Source organism: Taudactylus pleione, unplaced genomic scaffold (assembly GCF_031769625.1).
Source record: "Taudactylus pleione unplaced genomic scaffold, aTauple2 ptg000053l, whole genome shotgun sequence".
In the NCBI taxonomy this organism is placed as follows: Eukaryota; Metazoa; Chordata; class Amphibia; order Anura; family Myobatrachidae; genus Taudactylus; species Taudactylus pleione.
Window position 1 is genome coordinate 41079345 of NW_028284455.1, and position 23712 is coordinate 41103056.

Here is a 23712-nt window from a genome sequence, read left to right on the forward strand (position 1 = left end):
TAGGTGTGCATTATGTAAGCAAGTAATTGGAAATACATTTCTTAAGGTGCATACACATGGTCAGATTTGTCAGATGGAAGATTGACCGATTGAACGATTTGAACGATCTGAACGATTTGACCAACGATTTCAACGATTTGAACTATGAACGATTTTTGACTGCATTAAAATGACTGAGGTCCTGATTCAGACCCGCTCGCGAGCGCTCGCAAGCGGTCGATGGTGCCCTAGTGCACATGCGCACGATGGCGGGAGCTCCGTTGTGCGCATGCGAGAGACCTGCATGGCGACGGCCAGCCGTCGCTATAGGTCTCGCACCAAAGGGGGCGTGCTGTCGATGGTGAGTGACAGCATGCCCCCTTTGGTGGGCGTGCCGGGGGCGTGGCTGCCCAGACGGAGGCGTTCCCATGGGAACGCCTACCGTCTGGGTCTGGCCCCACTGACATCACTAGTGATGTCAGTGGGAGTGCTTGTGGCTCTGATAGAGCCAAAAGCACTCCTGGGCTTGCAGCAGCGAGACCCTACCGCATGGTCTCGTCGCAAGCCCGATGGTCGCGATGGTCTTGACCATCGCGACCATCTTTTTGGCCGCTCACATAAGCTGTGGGTGGTCACCCACAGCTATACGAGCAGCCGGGAGGCCGCTCCAATTTTAGGTAGGAGGGCAGTGATTCAGAGCGAGCACTCTGGTCAGAGCGTCCGGCTCTGAATCAGGCCCTGAAATCCAAAACTGACTGCAAACACATCAGATGTCAGATATCGTTAACTAACCATCAGGAACGCGCATTGTTCATCATTCAAACATGTCAGATATGTCAGATTTTCCTTCAGATATGAACGATTGAATGATTTTTAAAATTGTTATCGTTCAGATCTGAAGAAAAATCTGACTGTGTGTATGCACCATTACTCCTTTAATCAGTCGGAGCAGTCAGACATAGATAACAACCATATAGTTCACAGGGTAGTGATTTATGACACCCTCCGTATAGGGCTCGATCCCACTAAGCATGTGGAGAGACAGTTATAAAGAATTAAGGCTAGTTGCTGTCATGCAAGTGCAGCTTACATATACCACATACGGAGCCTCCAGAGGTAAAGTTCTTTCCTCTGCTTTTTAGTCTGGTATTTAGTTTGAACCTCAGACTTCTATAAAGCAGTGTACACCATGTTGTTGGACACGCTAGTCGGCTGCCACAGTTGTTAGATCTCAGCGGATAGTGTCCGGCCTGTGGAAACACTTTGTCAGGTAACATCCTTGGCTGAAAAAAGAAGAGGGCGGAGCGTGACATGTTTCTCAGCCACGAACAAGGGGCAATAAAGTCTGTGTTCTCTAGTCCAAATGTATTTTTTTTTAGAAGTCTCAAGCCCCTTGGTATCCTATTAACGAATATGTAGTGCTCTAGGCTTTTCATGTCCCACCATGCTTTTATTTCTTTAGTCATCAGTTTTTCCATGTCCCAAAAGAGATTATCTAAATTCTCAGTTGGGGCTTCCACATAGGGGGTGGTTCCAGTTTCATTAAAAATCCTTTGGCAGAGGTCACTCCTTTTATTAACACATTCATTATTTCTAAACATACTGCAGTGTGCCCGTATCATCTGAGGAGGCTGCCGGTAACCCAGTAACCCGAAATCAAAATAGTAATGTGTAGGGTAATGGTGCCAACTTAGTTGAGGTCAAATATAGACTACAAAACTAAATCAAATGTCTAAAGGGTGTCAGCTGGACCAAATGTGATGGAGCATTGGGTATGCACCTTTAGTAATATGGAAAGAGGGTATAAGGTCTTAGCGACTGGCATACATATGTAGTGAAAATATACCAAAATGTGAATAATAAGTGCAAAATAGCGCTGTGCAAAAACGTATAGAGCGTGGTAAACTTAAAAATTGAACAATTTTTATTCACTATGATAAAAAACATAAAACATAAAAGACATGAAATAGAGTAATGAGCCTCCACGTGCTCAATGGGCTCTGGCAATGCCCTGAAATCAGTTGAGTCCCCTGTGCAAATATTGCATACAGTAAAGTGCAAAGGTGCTATAAATATTGCAAACGTCCTCTTACATCATTTGTCCCTCGTATTTTGGCAAACAGGACTGGTTCTGATTAGCCTGGTGTGCTTAATACGGGGGCCCCTATGGCGTTTGTCCTCCGTATTTTGCACAACCAGCACTGGGTCACTAAAAGCCTGGTGCTAATTGCTCTTTTTTTTTTTGAGGGGGGGGGGGAATGGGCACGCCTCTTTATTTTTTATTTTTACATGTTACATTTTTGTATACATACAGATGCAGGCATCACGAGCCTGCATCTGCCGCTGATGCTGGCAACCTCCCCCGGGTCCTACTGCCCACTGCTTGCCCCGCCTAGGCCGCTAATGGCCGCACTGCTGCCACTGCTGCCATATTTCTCCCCTGGGTCTCAGATGCCGCTAACGCTTGCTACCATCCCCCAGGTCCCGGCCACAGCAAACGCTGGCTTCCTTCCTCCCGGACAAGCACTGTAGCAAGGCGATCACCTAACTGCTAGTCCACAAGCCAGCCATATAAAGATCTGCACCATTTGGGTATGTATTGTGATGTCTGCGAATTACAGCATACAATGTGTACTGTAAGCCTCCATATGCCACAGCATAGTGCGACTGGCATATGGATCAGCTCCACTGGGCTTGCTCCAGAGCAACCCCCAGAGCTGGCAGCCACTACAGCGCCAATGTGCCAACAGTGCCACAATTGTGTAGATTAAAACCCAACTTTCAAACAGCTCACTGCTAGTTTCTAAAGTCATGAAATCACTATAGTGTTTGTCTGGGACAGCGCCGACATTGACGCAAGTGTGCAGATTAAAATGCACATTTTGTAACATAGAGATACCACTTTTGAACAGTCCACTACTAGTTTCTAAAGTCATGAAGTCACTATAGTCTGGGATACAGTGTGTGACTCCCGACACACTGGGCATGCGCAGTACTATGAGAATCTAAGCGCCATAGCACGGCTAGCAGGGTGATACGTGGGTACTGTATTGGAGCGCTGTACACTACTTTCTTGAGCACACAGTGGCATAAAGTAGCATAGAAATGCAAGGTGGTGGGAAGTTGTGGGTAATGTATTGAGTTCAGTAAGGGTTGGTTAAATTGGTTAACAATACTGAACTTCAATAGCTTGGTCTTTATGCAATGCTGGTAGTGTATCTTTTTGGTCAACACAGATATCTGTATAAATGACAGAAGTCAGTACAGAAGACAGTTATGTACAGTATGTGTACTGATTTGTGTCCCATTCTAAGAGTTTATGTGATATTAAAAAGATTGGTTGTGCGAACATGTAATATGCAAATACACTGCATGAATGTGATATCCATCCAATTTAACAGTATGGTGTTCAGTATAAATTACATAAGTGGAGCACTCGCAACCCAGCAGTCAAGCGCTGTATTACATGCCGTAGCGCATCTTTCATTGAAGAATACCATGGTACGCCAAAGTCCAGCCATCACGTAACATTCCATGGCGCAACACAGAGGCCTGAATGGCGCGCTATGAGCAACAAACTAGCTGGGCCCATCTGTACATACTTCAGAGGCAGCAGCAGAAGGTGGGGGAGCCAAATGCCAGGGGAGGCGGGGCTCAATCACGGACCACGGCAAGCAGCTCCGTTGGAAGAAAAAAAAACGTCATCTTGGGGATGGGGCCGGTTACAGTGTGGGGGGCCCCCTATGTGTGGGGGCCCCGGGTCGACTGCCCTTGTCGTCCTCCTTAGAATTCGGCCCTGATCATATTTCACCAAGTAGATGAAGCCTTTCTTTTCTACAGTAGCTATGTTCATTATTTATTCTTTTAAATTTGTCAGGTATCTGAACATGAATTTATACATCTCACATGTATGAGCTCCTATAATTATGTAATATTTGTTCACTCTATTCTTGGCTTACCTGTTTTGAGATGCCCTGTAATGCGTATGTGGTGCCTATCCTGCCCCTGGGCACAATCTATTTTATTGATGGCATTTGTTCCCTTTCTGCACAATAGACCTGATGGTGAGTTGAACATACACCTATTTGCAGAGTGTATCTTGCCTGTTTTCACCCTCCGCATGCTCTGGTACAACCGTACCTGAGTTCAGGTGATGAAGAGTTCCTGAGCATTTCAAATCGCATTTACATATTTGAGTAAAGAGGCATAACTATTATGTAACAGCACATTTTCTTATAGGTAAAGTTCAGTGAGGGCAAGTGGAAATGTGTCTGAGATGCATACAACTCTGCATTGCTTGGTTCCAGAGAATGCGTGGTGCAAAAACATGCAAGATAAGCTCCACAGTGGGACTTGTGCTTTACTCTGCATCAACCACTATGTGTCATGTCACTAGAGCAAGAGTGGGAGCAAAAATTTCCAATGACAATAATGCAAATCTGCCACAGTTTGATAATTCTATGTAAAAAGATCATCAATACCTTTTTGCAGACACAGACAACATGGAGGTGCTTCACATGTATGGTACAGAGGAGCAGAAGAAACAGTGGCTCGAGCCTCTGCTTGCAGGGCAGATCCAGTCTTGTTTCTGCATGACAGGTGAGAACACTTTTTTCATGTTTCCTGATGTTTACATATTTTGATGAATTACTGGCAACATTAAAGTTGCTATAATTGTTAACAGTTTATAAAGTGCAACACACAGTTAATGCAGCTAGTTTGTTGTTAGTCAGACCAATATTCATGAGACAATTATAACATTACTTACAGTATTTGTGTGCTGGGCCAGTGTTTTTGGAGATGTCACTGATTCATTGCACAGTCTTATAAATATTGGCTCACATTACAAAATGGCTTTCACCAACATGCTCTATTTAAATAAAAGTTTTTTTTTTTCATTTGTATATTAGTAGTAATTTGATTGCTATAAAAGGAAGGAAATTAGCTAAAAGAAATTGAAAATGAATGATTTGTAAAATATATCATCTCTAGGTGACATGATATGTTTGAATAAAACAGAGCACATTGTTATGGTCTGGTTTGAAACAAAATTTAGCAGTTGGCTTTAAGATGTTTAGACGATGTTGCTGAAAACATATCTCATTAAAATCTCAATTTGCATGCAGATACACCCGCAGTTGCACACAGAATATAGGCAAAAAAGAACTGAGCATCCTGCCTCAGTCATGCTTGTAAGCAGAGAGTGCTGCAGCTGAATTTGTGGGCTTTTATAAGCATCCTGATTTAGGTGGGGCTATTTAAAATGATGTACACATGTCAACAAGTGCATTTATTTTGTGCATTGAGGTACAATTTGTCGATTTGGTAAACTCAATTCTTAGTAAATTTGTGATTTGCATTGGTACCAATGTAATTTTGATGATGTTTGTTTCGATGCTGCTTTGATGAAATTATGTCCGCAATGCGCTATACTTGTGATTTTACTATCAGTAAATTCCCGATTTGCAAAATCGTGCCTTTATCCTGGAAAAATGCAAAATCGACCATACATGATTCTTAATAAATTTCCCCCTTAAATTATTAGTGTGGAAAAACCAAAACAGAGGCAAGAAAATGGTATCTGGACCCTTAAATTGCCTCTCTACTGTGTATATATACAGATATGTCAAGGGACACACTAAACAATTGCAATTTTGTTACTCATGTAATCATATCCAAATTGATAGCTATGTATCCAGAATCTATTGTCAAGCAAAATAAACTAAAAATGAAACAACTCTCCAAATGCAGGAACTGTATTAAGTCCTATATTGCAGGTGAATTCTAGATCTGCTGAGAGAGTTTGTTTCTGTATACAATGTTTTAAAGCATAGGGCTGATATGTGTCAATTTACGGTACCAATACCAATATTAATTTGTAGCAGAATGATGATTTCTATTCTCACAAAGCAAAACTGTAGGTAATTCCTAACTACAATATTTTTTATATACATGGTACAGCAACAATGTCAGTATTGATTTGTAGGAGAGTAAAAAAATCTAATTTTGTATAAGTGTACACAAAAAATATAGAGATAGCGCTTAGAGGGATAAGCCAGATTCGATCATTTCTCTTAAAAACACACATATGTATATTATTTATTCTAAAATTATCATCTCTGATGAAGCCCTTGGTGGGGTGAAACGTGAGATTATTTGTGTGCACAGCACACAATTCAGAGCGAGCACTCTGAATCAGGCCCTATATGTATGTGTCTGTTTTTATATGATTTGTTCTTATATGATTTCTTTTAGAATAAATAATACACATACTGTACGTGTGTTTTTAAGAGAATTGATTGAAGCTGGCTTATCACTCTAAGTGCTCTCTATATTTTATCGTATACACTTATTTTAAATTGGGGGGACACCAGATAAAAGATTGTAGTCACTTAGTGGGATTCTCATAATGATTAGTGCAGTTGGACCTACAAATATCTAATTTTGTGGCAGTATTTGTTTAATCATAATTGAAGAGAATATTTTATCATTAAAGTAACTTTTCTTATGTATATTTGTTTCCGAAAATAAAAATAGAAGAAAATAGGTCATAAGAATTTTCTCCCTGTTTTCTACTTCTCCCCTGTGTGCTGAGGAAAGGGAAGTGCAGGGAAGTATTCAACCATGATATGAAATAAGGAAGAGAGATGGGATCTGCTTTTGGGAAGGACTCTGTTACCACAATAGGATTACCTAGAGCAGTGGTTAGTCAAAACTGGGATCCCAATGAGAATCCACATAAAATCAAAGTAATAGGTATATCTGTATTACAATTAGTGCAAACAAGGTGGTTCTGGTTGGGGCAAAGACTGGACCATTTATCAATAAGTAAGTGCTTTTTATTAGTCTGTTATTTTTAGGTTGTTGATTGTGTTGCTACATATGTTATATTGGTTCAAAAATTTTTTATTTTTAAATCCATTATTATGAATTTCTACATTACTAGAATGTTATTTATTAACAAACATTGGCCCTGATTCAGAGCCGGACGCTCTGACCAGAGCGCTCGCTCTGAATCAGGGCCCACCTCCATAAATATGGAGCGTCCTCCTGGATGCTCGTATAGCTGTGGGTCACCACCCACAGCATATACGAGAGTGCAGGATGATGGTCGCGATGGTCTTGACCATCACGACCATCGCCACTGCGAGCAGAAGCCTGCGGTTGAGTTTCTCAACCGCAAGGCCAGGAGTGATTTTGGCTCTATCAGAGCCAAAATCACTCCCACTGACATCACTAGTGATGTCAGTGGGGCCGGCTTCTGACGGTAGGCGTTCCCTTGGGAACGCCTCCATCTGGCAGGCACGCCCCCGGCACGCCCACCAAAGGGGGCATGCTGTCAATCAACATCGACAGCACGCCCCCTTTGATCAGACACTACGAGCGAAGGAAAGTCCTTCGTCGCGTCTGGTGCATGTGCATGACGGAGCTCCCTCCGTCGTGCGCATGCGCAGTGCAGACCATCGACCCACTTGCGAGCGGACAGCCGCTCGCGAGTGGGTCTGAATGAGGGCCATTGTTCATATTTATGAATAATTGTTACTAGTTTACATTATAACTATATTATGGAAGTAAATGATTCAATACTCCAGATACTGTACAAAGTGACACTATATTGTACCAATAATGAGAGTTATGGTAAGAACTTACCTTTGTTAATGCTTTCTTCAAAGTCCATAGGGTCCACAGGGAGACCTTGGGGTGAAGGTGATGGGAACCAATCCGGGCACCACGCAGTTAAAGCTTTAGCTCCCAGGATGCACTGGGTCCACTCTCCCTATACCCCGCCCCTGAGCCAGAGGCACCTCAGTTGGTAATAAGTCAAAGGCCAGATTAGGATAAGAGAGAAGGAAAACTGGTACACTCAAGAAACACTCTCACAGAAAAGGAGACGGGAAACCGGTGACCAGCAATATTGCCAAATGAAGCCAGGTGAGTCAGGGTGGGTGCCCTGTTGACCCTATGGACTTCAAAGAAAGATAGTTAACAAAGTTCTTACCATAACTCTAATTTTCTTCTTCAGGGTCCATAGACTCCACAGGGAGACCTTGGGGATGTCCCAAAGCAGTCCTTTAAAGGGTGGGGATTCTCCTGTGCTGAGAGGAGAATCTGGCACCAAAAGGAAGCATCCTGAAAGGCAAAGGTATCAAATGCATAGAACCTTAGAAAGTTCTGGACAGAGGAACACGTGGGCACCTTACAAAGCTATAGAGTAGAATGAGCCTTAAAAGAAGATGGAACAGGCAGGCCTGCCTGTGTGTAAGCTTCTGAGATAGTCATACAAAGCCATCTAGCCAATATTTGCTTATTGGCTGGCCATCCTTTCTTGTGGAATCCATAGAGCACAAACAAGGAGTCTGATTTCCGAAGAGAACTGGTACAGTCCACATAAATCCTGACTGCGCGGACCACATCCAATGAGACCTCTCCTGCTGAGAGGTCTGGAGACAGAAAGGCCAGTTCTATAATTTTCTGATTAATATGGAAACTAGAAACCACCTTAGGAAGGAACTCAGGGCAAGTATGAAGCACCGCCCTGACCTGGTGAAATATCAAAAAAGGAGAATGACAGGAGAGTGCTCCCAATTCTGACACCCTTTTGTCAGATGCAATGTCCAGAAGAATAAGACTCTTAGCTGTTAACCACTTCAGATCCACTGACTCCAGTGGTTCAAATGGAGGACCTTGGAGGGCCCAAAGAATTACTGCCAAATCCCAAGGAGCCACTGGTAGAACAAATGGAGGTTGAATCCAGAGGACACCCTGTAGGAAGGTGCAGATATCCAGAAGCAGAGCAATTCTATGTTGGAACCACACTGACACTGCAAAGACATGCACCTTCAATGATGCCAGGCGTAGGCCAAGGTCCAATTTCGCTTTAAGGAATGCCAGTATACTGGAAATACAAAACACCTAAGGCTCATAATCTCTTGTACGACCCTAATGGAAATAAGTATGCCACACTCTGTGTTGATGAACGAGATAGAGAGCCCCTTGGAACTTAGGAGGGATGTCTCAAGAGCCATGTCTTCAAAGACAGACGATCCAGCTCTGGGTAAAGGCAAGGACTCTGAGACAACAGGTCTGGATGTTGAGGCAGCAGAAACAGAGTGTCGATGGAGAGACTCCAAAGATCTGAGTACCAATGACGTCTGGGCCAAGCTGGGGCCACCAGCAGGACAGTGCCTCCATCTTGTTTGAACTTTCAAAGAACTCAAGGAAGCAGAGAGACTGGAGGAAATAGGTACGCAAACCGGAAGTTCCATTTTACTGACAGAGCATCCACCAGCTTGCTTAGGCATCTCTTGTTCTGGACCCATACACTGGCAACTTGTGATTGTGTCGGGAGGCCATGAGATGTACCTCTTGGAGACCCTATTTGTCCACTAGGAGTTGAAACACCTCTTGGTGAAGAGACCATTCCCCTGGATATACGTCATTATGGCTGAGGAAGTCCACTTCCCAATTGAGAACTCCCAGAATGAACACTGCCAAAATGGCCGGGAGATGAGATTCTGCCCATGTCAGAATGTGTGACACTTCTGTCATTGCTGCCCGACTTTGAGTGCCTCCCTGATGGTTGATGTAAGCCACTGTGGTGGCGTTGTTTTTGGTAAATACCCTTGGAGCCGTGGATAGGTCAAAGGGCAGCGCCTGAAACCTTAAACAGAGAAGCTGCCTCCCCATGCTGTTATTAACCCCTGGGATGCACCAAAATGTCCCTGGTGGTCAAGTTGGATCGTGATGGCTGGAGCCTGCATCCACACCTGGCACCTCTGGTCTGTCCCCTGCGACCGGAGGTATTGACTGTGATTTTTTTTATGTGCAGGTCATTACAAATGGCGACCCTCTCTTACCTGTCCCTTGAAGTCCGGGTGCAGTCTGGGCTCTCTCTGGGGGCCCTGGCTAGCGCTGACCCCCGGTACACCTAATGAGATCCTCAGAGCAGTACTGGCATCACAGCCCTGGAAGGGTGGTGGAGCGGCAGCACAGACGTCCCATGGACAATCTGCTGCTGTGCGCTCTAGTCGCTACAAGTAACAAAATAAAATAAAGAAATAAGCTTTAGGGACTGACTAACAGCCCCTCTGCAAAATGGTGACCCGACTCCAGCCAGGCACCAATGAAACTGAGGTGCCTCTAGCTCGGGGTGGGGTATAGGGAGAGTGGACCCAGTGCATCCTGGGAGCTAAAGCTTTAACTGTGTGGTGCCTGGATTGGTTCCCATCACATACACCCCAAGGTCTCCCTGTGGAGCCTATGTACCCTGAAGATGAAACCAAGCTAGGTGGTGATAAAGAGCCATGAATTCTGTGTGCGCCTGGAGGGATCCACCCACACAGGGTAGTAAAAGTCAGCAGCAGGGGACAATGGAGATTTCCTCATTTAATGTGCCAGTGTGTAAGTTGGGACCACAGTATTAAAGTTGGGAAACTCCCAAAAGGACTGTGTTGCAAAAGTTATTGTGATACACTGCAGTGCCATTCAGCTTCCCATTATGTCTTGAGGAGTGAAGTCTTCCTAAAGGGTTACAGTTCTAGATATTAAAGCTGTGTTTAAGGTTGGTGCTGTGGAGATGATTATTTGTTGATGACGATTATTTGTTCCTTGAGTCAAAGATATACAAAAGCATACAGAGATATTGATGGATTCCAAGGATGAATCTATCGGGTCGCCATGTGATCAAAGTGATGTAAATGTGACCAGATCACACAATTTTGCAGTGGAAAGCAGAGCCTTAAGGAAAGTTAATATTGGCAGTTTTGTGAAGAGTAGAACTCAGGTATGTGAATCAGTGTCTTCATGCAGCTGGGATGGAACTTGCAATGCAGCTTAATTTTTCTGTGAAGAAGTGAATATGACTCACACTATAAGGCTTGAAGCAAGTAAAACCACTAATCAGAAGCTAAAGTTAAAGACCTCTGTGGAGGGTGAGTGGGAATCAATGCTGATGGAACATGTTGAGGTTATTCACCATATTTTCAGAGACCAACAAGCAGATTCTTCAGAAGATCCAAGAGAGATGAACATTGTGTAATGTGGACAAAAGAGTCTAGAATCTGTGAATGGCAGTACCAGTATGTCCTCTGACATAAAGCCAAGGTCTGAAGTTTATGATGCTGGTGGCATTCATGTTGATAGTGGCTCTTTGAAAGAAGATGAATTGCCAGTGAAGTATGTCAGTAACCTATAAAGTTCTTCAAGGCTGAGGTTTCAAGCAGAAGTCTGACAGTTGATGTGCCAATAAGAGGTTTAAGCATGAAAAACCTTGACGCTGTTAAGAAGGAAACAACAAAAAGTTGTGGGGTTCTGAATAGGTACACCCCAAAGTTGTCACAAGTGGTGGCAGAAATATTAGACATAATGGCAAGGATAAATGGCAAAAGCAAGTGTACTCTACCATTAATGTAACCAACTGTTTCTGCTCAATATCATTATCAGAAGGCTACCATTACAAATATGCATTAACTGTGCAAGATACACAATATATGTTTTGTGTATCACCCCAAGGATTAAACAGTAGTTCAACATATTTTCAGCAGGCATGAGCAGAACTTCTGAGTGTAAATTCACAACCAGATTGCCTACTGCAATATGTGGATGATCTACTAATCTTTACAGAGACAATGGAGGAGCACTTAAGTATCCAATAAGAATTGTAAATACAAGACTCAAATTGAATTTGGCTAGGTCAGAGGTCATATTCCTAGTGGTAAAGATTTCTCATGTGACTAAAGTTATAATGGCTGCCCATATAGAAGCATGGGTCAAGTTTCCCTAACCTGGCACTTTACAAAACTTATGGAAGTTCCTGGGGGTTGCAAACTTCATGGTGGATTTTTGCAACAAAAGCAAAGGCCCTTCATGAAGTGCTGTGAGGTGATGAACTTTAATGAAATTACTGGGCAGAAGCACAGGAAGTGACAGTTTCTAGACAAGAAAAAAAGGTAAAATGTCACCCAGCATACTGCAGAAGACCAACAATAAGATTTCAAAACTATAACATAATATAAATCTAGACATCTCTGTTGCTTATATTTGCAAAGATATGTTTAAGCCATCCAGGCTGGGTCAAGGCATTTATGTACTGGTGGTCCCTAATGCTACATAATAATATCACCCACTTTGGAACTGTTATAAATCCCAGGTAAGATTCACTCCTGAATACTTCACCACTGAATACTCAAAGAAATAACACTTCCCTTCTTTTGATCGTCTTCTCTTCCTTGTTCCAATTGGAAGTGTTAAAAGATCATGTGTTGCTATGTCCCATATATGAAAAATATAAAAACATAGAACCGCAACATAGTGCAATAAAATTACATTTTAATATATAAAATAGCATAAAACAAATATACTCCAAGCTGGTAAATTTCCAACCAATATTGTGCATGGAATGAAATGGAGACTTTTACCAAAAAGAGGTGATATTCTGGCATATAGTTGGTAACAATATGAGGGGTATAGGTTCCTGACACCACCACTCACTGCCTCTATCACCGATGCTTGGTTAGGTCTCCACAATCACTTCTCCAAGATACAATCCTTCTGTCACCGACCAACGCGTATCGAGCCAAGCTCTTCCTCAGGGCATGTGAAGTGTTATTTCTTTGAGTATTCAGTGGTGAAGGATTAGCGCCGGTGTTTCCACTCAATTTTTTGTTTGGTGTATTCTGTGTTCGGGTTAAAGGGTGTTAACCCCGTTTGGAAACTGGCAGCTTTAATCCTATTCTTTTGCGCCAGGAACTTCTGTACTACTTTTTTATTTGAAAGATAGTGCAGTTGCAGGCTAAAGGCTGGAGATGTTTGTCAAGGTGGAGACCTGGGGTCGAGTTGCAGCCTTGAGGGCTAGAGGTGCTTGGCTAGGTGGTGACCTAGTGGTCATGTTGCAGCCATGAGGGCTGAAGATTCTTGGCTAGGTGGTAGACTGGTGATCATGTTTGCAGCCTTGAGGGCTGGAGAAAATTGTCAAGGTGGTGACCTAGTGGTCACGTTGCAGCCTTTGGGGCAGGAGATACTTGGCAAGATGTGACCTGATGGACTCGTTGCAGCCTTGGGGGCGGGAGATACTTGGCAAGATGGTAACCTGGTGGTCATGTTGCAGCCTTGAGGGCTGGAGATAGTTGACAAGATGTGGCCTTGTAGCCAATTTGCAGCCTAGAAGGCTGGAGATGTTTTGAAATGCAGAGCAGTGGAGATAGCCTTGATGTTAGACTTAGTCCACTCAGATGCTTCAGTGTGGTTAATGCCTATGAGAAGTGGTGCAGCAACTGTGGTGACTGGAGATGACAGATACCCGTGATGTTTAGGCTGAGTCCACTCAGGTACTGCAGTGCGGTTAATGCTGCCGGGAAGTGGTGTGGCAACTGTGGTGACTGGAGATGCAGAGCAGCAGAGATAGCCATGGTGTTTAGGCTGAGTCCACTTAGACGCTGCAGTGCAGTAAATGCCGCTGGTATTTGCGGTGGCAACTGGAGATGACAGGAACACAATCTAGTGGAGGTTGTTGCGGTGTAAGGCTGGAAACCCTCAGACGCTGCAGTGTGGACTGTGCCGCCAGGATATGGTATGGCACTGTGATGGCTGGAGACACTTTGCAACGTAGATTGCTGCGATGTAATGCTAATTATTCAGATGCTGCAGTGCTGTCAATGCCACCAGGAAAGGATTCGGCACAAGACATTAACACAACCAGGACTGGAAACGCTGGAGATACACAAGGAGAGATACCAACCCTATGGAACTGGAAACACATGTAAGACACTATCACCGACATCCGAGCAATGCATCAACAGGAAAGAAAAATGAGGAGGAACCAATCCAGTCCAGGTAGAGATGACGTAGCAGCCAGATGGGAGGACTTCATGAATTAGCAGCGTGGCATCCCCGTCTCCCAGCAACAGGCCTAAGAGGACTGCCAGGAGCACCGTTGTCCAACAAGACATGGCTATGGCTTGTGACAGGATCAAATAATAGCATACTGTTATGCCACATGATAATAGCACATTGTCACGCATCAGGATCTTAGCATTTCTTTTAAATCAGACTTTCATTCATTGCTGTCTCAAGAGACATCCCCCTGAGATTAATTGCTGCACCTGTTCCCTCACCTGGTCTTCTAGGCCAATGGCTAGAGACCACTCTCTATTTAAACTAACTCCTGTGTGCAACCCATGGCCTGAACAATGTGTTCCTACTCTGGATAGTTCAAGTCTCCAGGTGTACTCTATATCGTGTATTCATGTTCGTTTAAACTTCATTGATTCCAACTATTTGATTCCAGCTATTTACCATCTCCGCTGAGTATTGCTCACCTGATGGCATCACAGTGTCCACACTGCTACAGACCTGCTATTCATCTGTTGCTGTGGTATTACCATCTGCCAGAGCTGCAGCATTCATGCTGTACTCCTGCATTCCATCTGCCACTGTGTTCTGATTCTGTCTTTGTTGCAGCTTTCATGCTGTGCACAGACCTGCTTCTCACCTGCCTCTGTATCTTCAACACTCACCAGCATTACAGCATCCAAGCTGTCTACCATCTTGGAAACATCCACCATCCACCATCGTGCTCTGTTACTTTCCAGCCTTGCAGTTCCCATAATGCATACATGTCAGCCTATCCACTGCACTCCAGCCTGCAAATATAGCACTTATATTTCCCTGTGAACTGTGCTCATCTGTGATCTTATGCCATCGTACCACTGGTACATTGCATGTTAGTTGTTTATGCTGTTCTACTCTGTGCTCAGCAGTTACCCAGGTATATTATTATTATTATTATAAGTGGTATTGGCTTCCCTGCACTTTGTGCTGTCTTGGGCTTGTTCAGAGAAGGGTGCTGGATTCAGGGCTATGGTTCAGTGTGAGGTATACAGCTTGCGAACTGAGGTGATCAGTGACTGTATTACTTTTCCTAACTCTCAGTTACTGAGTTCTGGGCTGGTTCCAGTTCTAGGTCTTGCATCAGAGCTGTACCAGAGTTGCAGCTTTCTTAAGTTATATCTTGTATACATAAGACTCCAATTCCTGGCCTGAGTTCTGCGTTTCTATCTACCTGTACCATTCTATTCTGAGTTCTGGGGTCACCCTTGGTATTGGAGCATATCCCTGGTCTGGTTGGCCTCCTGAGGTCACTAGGTGAGGGAGTGCCCAGTGGTCAGATCCAGGGGTTCCAAGCCAGATCTACAAGATAATCAGACCATGAGATACATACAATAATATATCAAAGTTGGGAGCTAACTCACCTGGAGGTACACTGAAAATAGATCTTTGCCCCAGTGCTAGCCACTCCATACCCAAAAGGGGAAATTGCCATTCAGGCCCATGTCACCCCAGAGTCTATATCAATGGTTCTACTGCACCAAGTAGGATTTTCAAATAGACTGTTAGGATATTTTTCATGATTTATTTCTCCAATAGAAAGAGGTTTTGATTAATGTGCTAAACTGGCTGTATTTTATTATGTTGTCAAATTAACAGAGCATACTGTAGGTTTCAGGCCACTGGTGGTGCAAACCCATCACTCTCTACTGACCCTTTTATTTTGGGATACAATTCCTGGAGTCTCCCAACAGAGTTTTGGGACATGAATAGTGGAATTGAGCATATGCAACCTTACTGTAAACAACAGAGCCAAATATGTTTTGTATCAACTGCTAAACACTGTGAACAAATTATTTTTACCAAACCTATCCACCATTTCAGACAGACCACACATACAAATTACATCATCTTTACTAATGGGTCATATGTGAGAGGTTATTCAGTTTTGGATGAGACTACAATACTTCAGAGTCTTTTTAGACTACTTGACCACCTGTCAGCACAAAGTGCTGAATTGGAGGCAGTAGAGAAAGTACTTCTTTAAACTTTAGGCCCACATACTATATATATATAGTGACCATGCACATGTAGTTCAGTCCATTATTCTGCACCTGGAAACTTGGCAGAGGCTTGGAATCATGAACAGCCAGAATAATCCCCTGGCACATGTTCTGTGCTTAAAGAATTTTGGGAATGGGTAAGAACCACTGAGGAGGCAGTGGTCATTAAATGCTTAGCCAATAAAAAGGGCAATGATCCATTGGTTATAGGCAGCAACTTTGAAAACAAAGCTGCTAAATTGGCAGCAGTAACTGGAACTCTCCGTGACCCGGATGCTAAGACTTTAGCTCCTTTCAATGTGGTAATCTATAACAAAACCCTGGAGGAAAGGCTGTCCTCATTTTAAGAGGAACAAGCAAAATATCCCCTCCTTATGCTTTATATTTCTACAACACAAGGCCCTGTGTCAATCAAACAGGGCACCTCTGCCAGCCATTCCTGAGCATCTCCAAGTAGAGCTGACAAGACTCATGACACCCTGGCCAGAATAAACTCCTGTCACTTTTAAAAGACGAATTTTACTGGCCAGGAATGGAAAAAATACTGTAGATAATGTAACCCAACAATGTCTTTTGTGTGCTCAAATAAATATTAAAGCACCAGCCCTCAAACCAGTAATACAACGTTTACGTCCTATGAAAGGGCCATGGGAAGCTTTACAAATAGATTTCATAGTACCAATACCAGCAAGCAGCCAAAATTGTCAGAGTGCTTTGGTAGTTGTGAATGTTTTTCAAAATGGGTAGATGTCATTCTAACAGCGAATGACTCTACTACTACTAATATATATCTGCAAGTAATACCGTCTCACCACCAAAAATTACAAAATCCTGCTCTGGTGCCTTCCTCAATATACAAATATTAATACAGTATTGGCGAAATGGCGACACTCACAGGTACAGTACTATCATGTAAGACTTCAAGTGACAAAAAGTGTTTGTGTTCACAGTTTCAGTCCATCCGGACTTTTATTAAGAACATTCTTTCTAAAAGTCCAGATGGACTGAAACTTTGAACAAAGCCACTGTTTGTCGTTTGAACTCTTGCATTTAAGTACCCATGAGTGACGCAGTTTCTCCAATACTGTATATATACATATATATTCACACACACTATATATATATATATATATATATATATATATATATTAGGGGTTAGCGGGTTCGGATTTCTGAAATCCGAACCCCCCCGAGCCCCCCCGATCCGAGGCTGATCTGAGTCAGGCTCGAATTTTCCCGCCTGACTCGGATCTGAAATCAAGGTAAAACGTCATCATCCTGCCTTCCGGGTCTCGCGGGTTTTGGATTCTATATAAGGTACCTGCGTCAGCACCATTTTCTCGCTCGGCTGTGGACAGTGAAGAGGGAGGGCTGGCTGGGCTGTGTAGTGTAGTGTAGTGCAGTGTAGTGTTGTGCTGTGCTGTGCTGTGCTGCTGTTGTCCATAGGGGTTGTGTCCACTCCTCCAAAGTCCATCGGGGCTGGCTGTGTTGTGCTGTGCTGCTGTTGTCCATAGGGGCTGTGTCCACTCCTACAAAGTCCATAGGGGCTGGCTGTGTTGTGCTGTGCTGCTGTTGTCCATAGGGGTTGTGTCCACTCCTCCAAAGTCCATCGGGGCTGGCTGTGTTGTGCTGTGCTGCTGTTGTCCATAGGGGCTGTGTCCACTCCTCCTAAGTCCATAGGGGCTGGCTGTGTTGTGCTGTGCTGCTGTTGTCCATAGGGGCTGTGTCCACTCCTCCAAAGTCCGTAGGGGCTGGCTGGACTGTGTTGTGCAGTCAGTTGTCCATAGGGGCTGTGTCCACTCCAAAGTCCTGTGCAGTGTCCCAGTCCTAAAGGGGTGCTGTAGTGTTGTCCAGGGGGTGCTCTGTCCATCAGGGGTGCTCCCCCCAAGTGCAAAAAAAATAAATATTTTTTCTGTGTTTGTGAATTGTGTGCGCAGTAGCTGCACGTGCATCAACAAAGTAGCGCCAAGCGTACGCCTGTGTCATAAGTAAAGGGCCGGCTGGCTTGTCCGTTAAAGTCCTGTAACCCCCAAAGTGCACTCCAAACAAAATAAAAAAATATTTTCTGTGTTTGTGAATTGTGTGCACTGTGGCTGCACGTGCATCAACAAAGGAGCAGCGCCAAGCGTGCATCTGTGTCCCATAAGTAAAGGGCCGGCTGGCTTGTCCGTTAAAGGGTGCTGTAACCCCCAAAGTGCGCTCCACAAAAAATAAAAAATTCTCCTTTTTTTCTGTCTTTGTGAATTGTGTGGGCTGTAGCTGCACCTGCATCCTCAAAGCAGCAGCGACAAGCGTGCGTCTGTCTTTTAAAGGATGCTGTAACCCCCAAAGTGCACTCCAACAAAAATAAAACATTTTCTTCTGTGTCTGTGAATTGTCTGCACTATACGTGCATCCTCAAAGCAGCAGCGACAAGCGTGCGTCTGTCTGTTAAAGGGTGGTGTAACCCTCAAAGTGTGCTCCACAAAAAATAAAAAAAATTTCTTTTTTTTCTGTCTTTGTGAATTGTGTGCACTGTAGCTGCACGTGCATCAACAAAGGAGCAGTGCCAAGCGTGCGCCTGTGTCCCATAAGTAAAGAGCCGGCTGGCTCATTTCTTAAAGGGTGGTGTAACCCACAAAGTGCACTAGTCTCCAACAAAAAAATATATATATTTTCTGTGTTTGTGTGCGCCTTAGCCGCACGTATATATCAACATAACATAAATGGACCAAACTATCTCCGATAAAAATAAAATAGGGAAAGATCAAGATCCACTTCCTCCTAGTGCTGAAGCTGCTGCCAATAGTCATGACATAGACGATAACATGCCATCAACGTCGTCTGCCAAGGCTGATGCCCAATGTCATAGTAGAGGGCACATACAATCCCAAATGACAAAGTTCAGGAAAATGACCTTAAAAAAAACATTTAAATCATCTGAGGAGAAACGTAAACTTGCCAATATGCCATTTACAAAACGGAGTGGCAAGAAACGGCTAAGGTCTTTTCCTATGTTCATGACTAGTGGTTCAGCTTCACATGACGATGGAAGCCCTCCTCCCGCTAAAAAAATCAAACGAGTTAAGCTGGCAAAAGCACAGCGAAGAACTGTGCGTTCTAAGAAGATATCACAAATCCCCAAGGAGAGTCCAAGTGTGGTGGCGGTTGTGATGCCTGACCTTCCCAGCACTGGACGGGAAGAGGTGGCTCTTTCCACCATTTGCACGCCCCCTGCAAGTGCTGAAAGGAGCACCCACAGTCCACTTGCTGATATGCAAATTGAAGATGTCACTGTTGAAGTACAACAGGATGAGGATACTGGTGCAGCTGGCACTGAGGAGGAAGTTGGCAAGGAGGATTCTGATGGTGATGTGGTTTGTTAAAATCAGGCTCCAGGGGAGACAGTTGTTGTCCGTGGGATGAAAAAGCCCATCACGGTCATGCCTGAGCAGAAGACCAAACATTCCACCTCTTTGGTCTGGCAATATTTCTATCCAAATCCGGACAACAACTGTCTTGCCACATGTACCATATGTAAAGGTGAAATAAGTAGGGGTAGGGACGTTAACCACTTAGGAACATCCTCCCTTATACGGCACCTGCAGCGCGTTCATAAAAAGTTACTGTCAAGTTCAGAAACTTTGGCTAAGACCATAAGCAGTCCAGGGACACCTAAATTCCGTTGTCCTGTTGTATCCAAGCGCCTGCAAACCACACCGTCAACTCCCTCCTCATCAATTTCCTCCTTAGTCAGGATCAGAAGTAGTCCTGCAGGCCATGTCACTGGCATGACTGACTCTCCTATCCGGGATTCCTCCGGAGGATCCTGCATTGCTAGGCCTACTACTGCTGCCGCTGCTGCTGTTGCTGCTGCTGGGAGTCATTCATCATCCCAGAGAGGAAGTAGGAACACCACTACTTTTACTAAACAATTGACCCTCCAACAGTCCTTAGCGAGGAGGATGAAGTACGACAGCAGTCATCCTGAAGCAAAACGTATAACTGAGGCCTTGACTGCTATGTTGGTGTTAGACGTGCGTCCGGTATCCGCCATTAGTGCAGTGGGATTTAGACAATTGATGGAGGTAGTGTGTCCCCGGTTCCAAATCCCGTCTAGATTCCACTTCACTAGGCAGGCGATACCGAGACTGTACAGAAACGTCAGAAAAAGTGTCCTCAGTGTCCTGAAAAATGCGGTTGTACCCAATGTCCACTTAACCACGGACATGTGGACAAGTGGAACAGGGCAGACTAAGGACTATATGACTGTGACAGCCCACTGGGTAGATGTATCACCTTACGCAGCAACAGCAGCAGTGTCACCAGTCGCAGCATCTCAGAAACTACAGCTCGTTCCAAGGCAGGCTACGCTGTGTATCACTGGTTTCAGTAAGAGGCACACCGCCGACAACCTCTTAGAGAAACTGAGGGAAATTATCGCCCAGTGGCTTACCCCACTGAGACTCTCCTGGGGATTTTTTATATCTGACAATGCCACCAATATTGTGCGGGCATTACATCTGGGCAAATTCCAGCACATCCCATGTTTTGCTCACACAATGAACTTGGTGGTGCAGAATTTTCTGAAAAGCGACAGGGGCGCGCAGGAGACGCTTTGGGTGGCCCGAAAATTTTTTGGCCACTTTCCCCATTCAGCGACTGCATGCCGAAGACTGGAGCACCAGCAAACACTCTTGAACCTGCCCTGCCATCACCTGAAGCAAGAGGTTGTGACACAGTGGAACTCAACCCTCTATATGCTTCAGAGGATGGAGGAGCAGCAAAAGGCCATTCAATCCTATACATCCACCTATGACATAGGCAAAGGAGGGGGTATGCACCTGACTCAAGTGCAGTGGAGAATGATTTCCGTGTTGTGCAAGGTTCTCCAGCCCTTCGAACTTGCCACACGTCAAGTCAGTTCAGACACTGCCAGCTTGAGTCAGGTCATTCCCCTCATCAGGCTTTTGCAAAAGCAGCTGGAAAAAGTGAAGGAGGAGCTATGACAGAGCGTTTCCGCTCGGCATGTGGGACTTGTGGATGAAGCCCTTCATTTGCTTTGCCAGGATTCCAGGGTGTTCAATCTGTTGAAATCAGACCACTACATTTTGTCCACCATGCTCGATCCTAGGTTTAAAGCCTATGTGGTGTCTCTCTTTCTGGCTGACACAAGCCTGCAGAGGTGCAAAGACCTGCTGGTGAAAACACTGTCAGCTGAAATGGAACGTGACACATCAACAGCTCCTTCTTCATTTTCTCCCACAACTGGGGCTGCCAGGAAAAAACTTAGGTATCCTAAGCAACCCGCTGGCGGTGATGCAGGGCAGGCAGGACCAAGTTTGGACATCTGGTCCGGACTGAAGGACCTGGCAACAATTTCTGACATGTCTACTGTCCATGCATATGATACTGTCACTATTGACAGAATGGCGGAGGATTACATCGGTGACAGCATCCAAGTAGGCATATCAGACAGTCTGTACCTGTACTGGCAGGAAAAAGAGGCAATTTGGAGGCCCCTGTACAAACTGGCTCTATTTTACCTGAGTTGCCCCCCCTCCAGTGTACTCCGAAAGAGTGTTTAGTGCAGCCGGGAACCTTGTCAGCGAAAGGCGTAGGTGGTTGCTTCCACAAAATGTGAAGAAGATGATGTTCATTAAAAATGAATTATCAACTCTTCCAGGGAGACCAGCCTCCAGAACGTACAGAGGGACCTGTGGTGGTGGATTCCAGTGGGGACAAATTAATACTCTGTGAGGATGAGGATGTACACAACACTGAAGAGGGTGAGAAATCGGTTGATGAGGAGGATGTGGATGACATCTTGCCTCCATAGAGCCAGTTTGTGCAGGGACAGATTAATTGCCAGCTTGTTTTGTGGGGGCCCAAAGAACCAATCATTTCAGCCACAGTCGTGTGGCAGACCCTGGCGCTGAAATGATTGGTTTGTTAAAGTGTGCATGTCCTGTTTATACAATATAAGGGTGGGTGGGAGGGCCCAAGGACAATTCCATCTTGCACCTCTTTTTTTTCTTTGCATTATGTACTGTTTGGGGCCTAGATTTTCAAACTGCCATCCTGTCTGCCACTGCAGTGTCAATCCTAGACCATGTTTTTGTGCTGCCCAGTCGTGTCGCTTAGCATATTCGTCCAGCTACCTCGGTGCAACCTTTTGGACATAAAAACACTATTGTGAGGTGTGAGGTGTTCAGAATAGACTGGAAATGAGTGGAAATTAAGGTTATTGAGGTTAATAATAGCATAGGAGCAGAAAAACCTGCAAATTCTGTGATTTTAGCTGTCTTTATGCTTTTTTAAAAAAAAATACAGATCCAAAACACAAAACCCAGAACCCAAAACACGGAAGGGTGGTTTTGGCAAAACCAATCCAGATCCAAAACACGAAGAAAGATCCAGATCCAAAACCAAAACACAAAACACGAAAAGTGGCCGCTGCACACCCCTAATATATATATATATATATATTAGGGGTGTGCACCGGCCACTTTTCGTGTTTTGTGTTTTGGTTTTGGATCTGGATCTTTCTTCGTGTTTTGGATCTGGATTGGTTTTGCCAAAACCACCCTTCCGTGTTTTGGGTTCTGGGTTTTGTGTTTTGGATCTGTATTTTTTTTAAAAAAAGCATAAAAACAGCTAAAATCACAGAATTTGTGTGTTTTTCTGCTCCTATGCTATTATTAACCTCAATAACCTTAATTTCCACTAATTTCCAGTCTATTCTGAACACCTCACACCTCACAATAGTGTTTTTATATCCAAAAGGTTGCACCGAGGTAGCTGGATGACTATGCTAAGAGATACGAGTGGGCGGCACAAACACGTGGTCCATCTAGGAGTGACACTGCAGTGGCAGACAGGATGGCAGTTTGAAAAACTAGGCCCCAAACAGTAAATAATTCAAAGAAAAAAAAGAGGTGCAAGATGGAATTGTCCTCCCACCCACCCTTATGTTGTATAAACAGGACATGCACACTTTAACAAACCAAACATTTCAGCGCCAGGGTCTGCCACACGACTGTGGCTGAAATGATTCTTTCGTTTGGGCCCCCACAAAACAAGCTGGCAATTAATCTGTCCCTGCACAAACTGGCTCTACGGAGGCAAGATGTCGTCCTCATCCTCCGATTCCTCACCCTCTTCAGTGTTGTGTACATCCTCATCCTCACAGAGTATTAATTTGTCCCCGCTGGAATCCACAACCACTGGTCCCTCTGTACGTTCTGGAGGCTGGTCTCCCTGGAAGAGTTGATAATTCATTTTATGAACATCATCTTCTCCACATTTTGTGGAAGCAACCTCCTACGCCTTTCGCTGACAAGGTTCCCGGCTGCACTAAACACTCTTTCGGAGTACACTGGAGGGGGGGCAACTCAGGTAAAATAGAGCCAGTTTGTACAGGGACCTCCAATTTGCTTCTTTTTCCTGCCAGTATAGGTACGGACTGTCTGACATGCCTACTTGGATGCTGTCACCGATGTAATCCTTTAACAGACAGACGCACACTTGTCGCTGCTGCTTTAAGGATGCAGGTGCGGCTACAGCCCACACATTTCACAAAGACAGAAAAAAAAAGAAGAATATTTTTATTGTTTGTGGAGCGCACTTTGAGGGTGTCACCACCCTTTAACAGACAGACACACGCTTGTCGCTGCTGCTTTAAGGATACAGGTGCGGCTACAGCCCACACATTTCACAAAGACAGAAAAAAAAAGAAGAATTTTTTTATTGTTTGTGGAGCGCACTTTGAGGGTTACACCACCCTTTAACAGACAGACGCTCGCTTGTCGCTGCTGCTTTAAGGATGCAGGTGCATATACAGCCCACACATTTCACAAAGACAGAA

The 23712-nt window shown here is 44.4% G+C and overlaps 1 protein-coding gene across 1 annotated transcript in view; it reads left to right on the top strand.

Annotated features, from left to right (window-relative positions):
- Positions 1-23712, top strand: part of LOC148535392 (acyl-CoA dehydrogenase family member 11-like) — a 670105-nt gene that overhangs the window by 432476 nt on the left and 213917 nt on the right. Inside the window, exon 12 of the mRNA XM_088463865.1 lies at positions 4471-4578. Within this exon, the coding sequence (XP_088319991.1) occupies positions 4471-4578 (108 nt within the window). The remainder of the gene's footprint in view (positions 1-4470; positions 4579-23712) is intronic.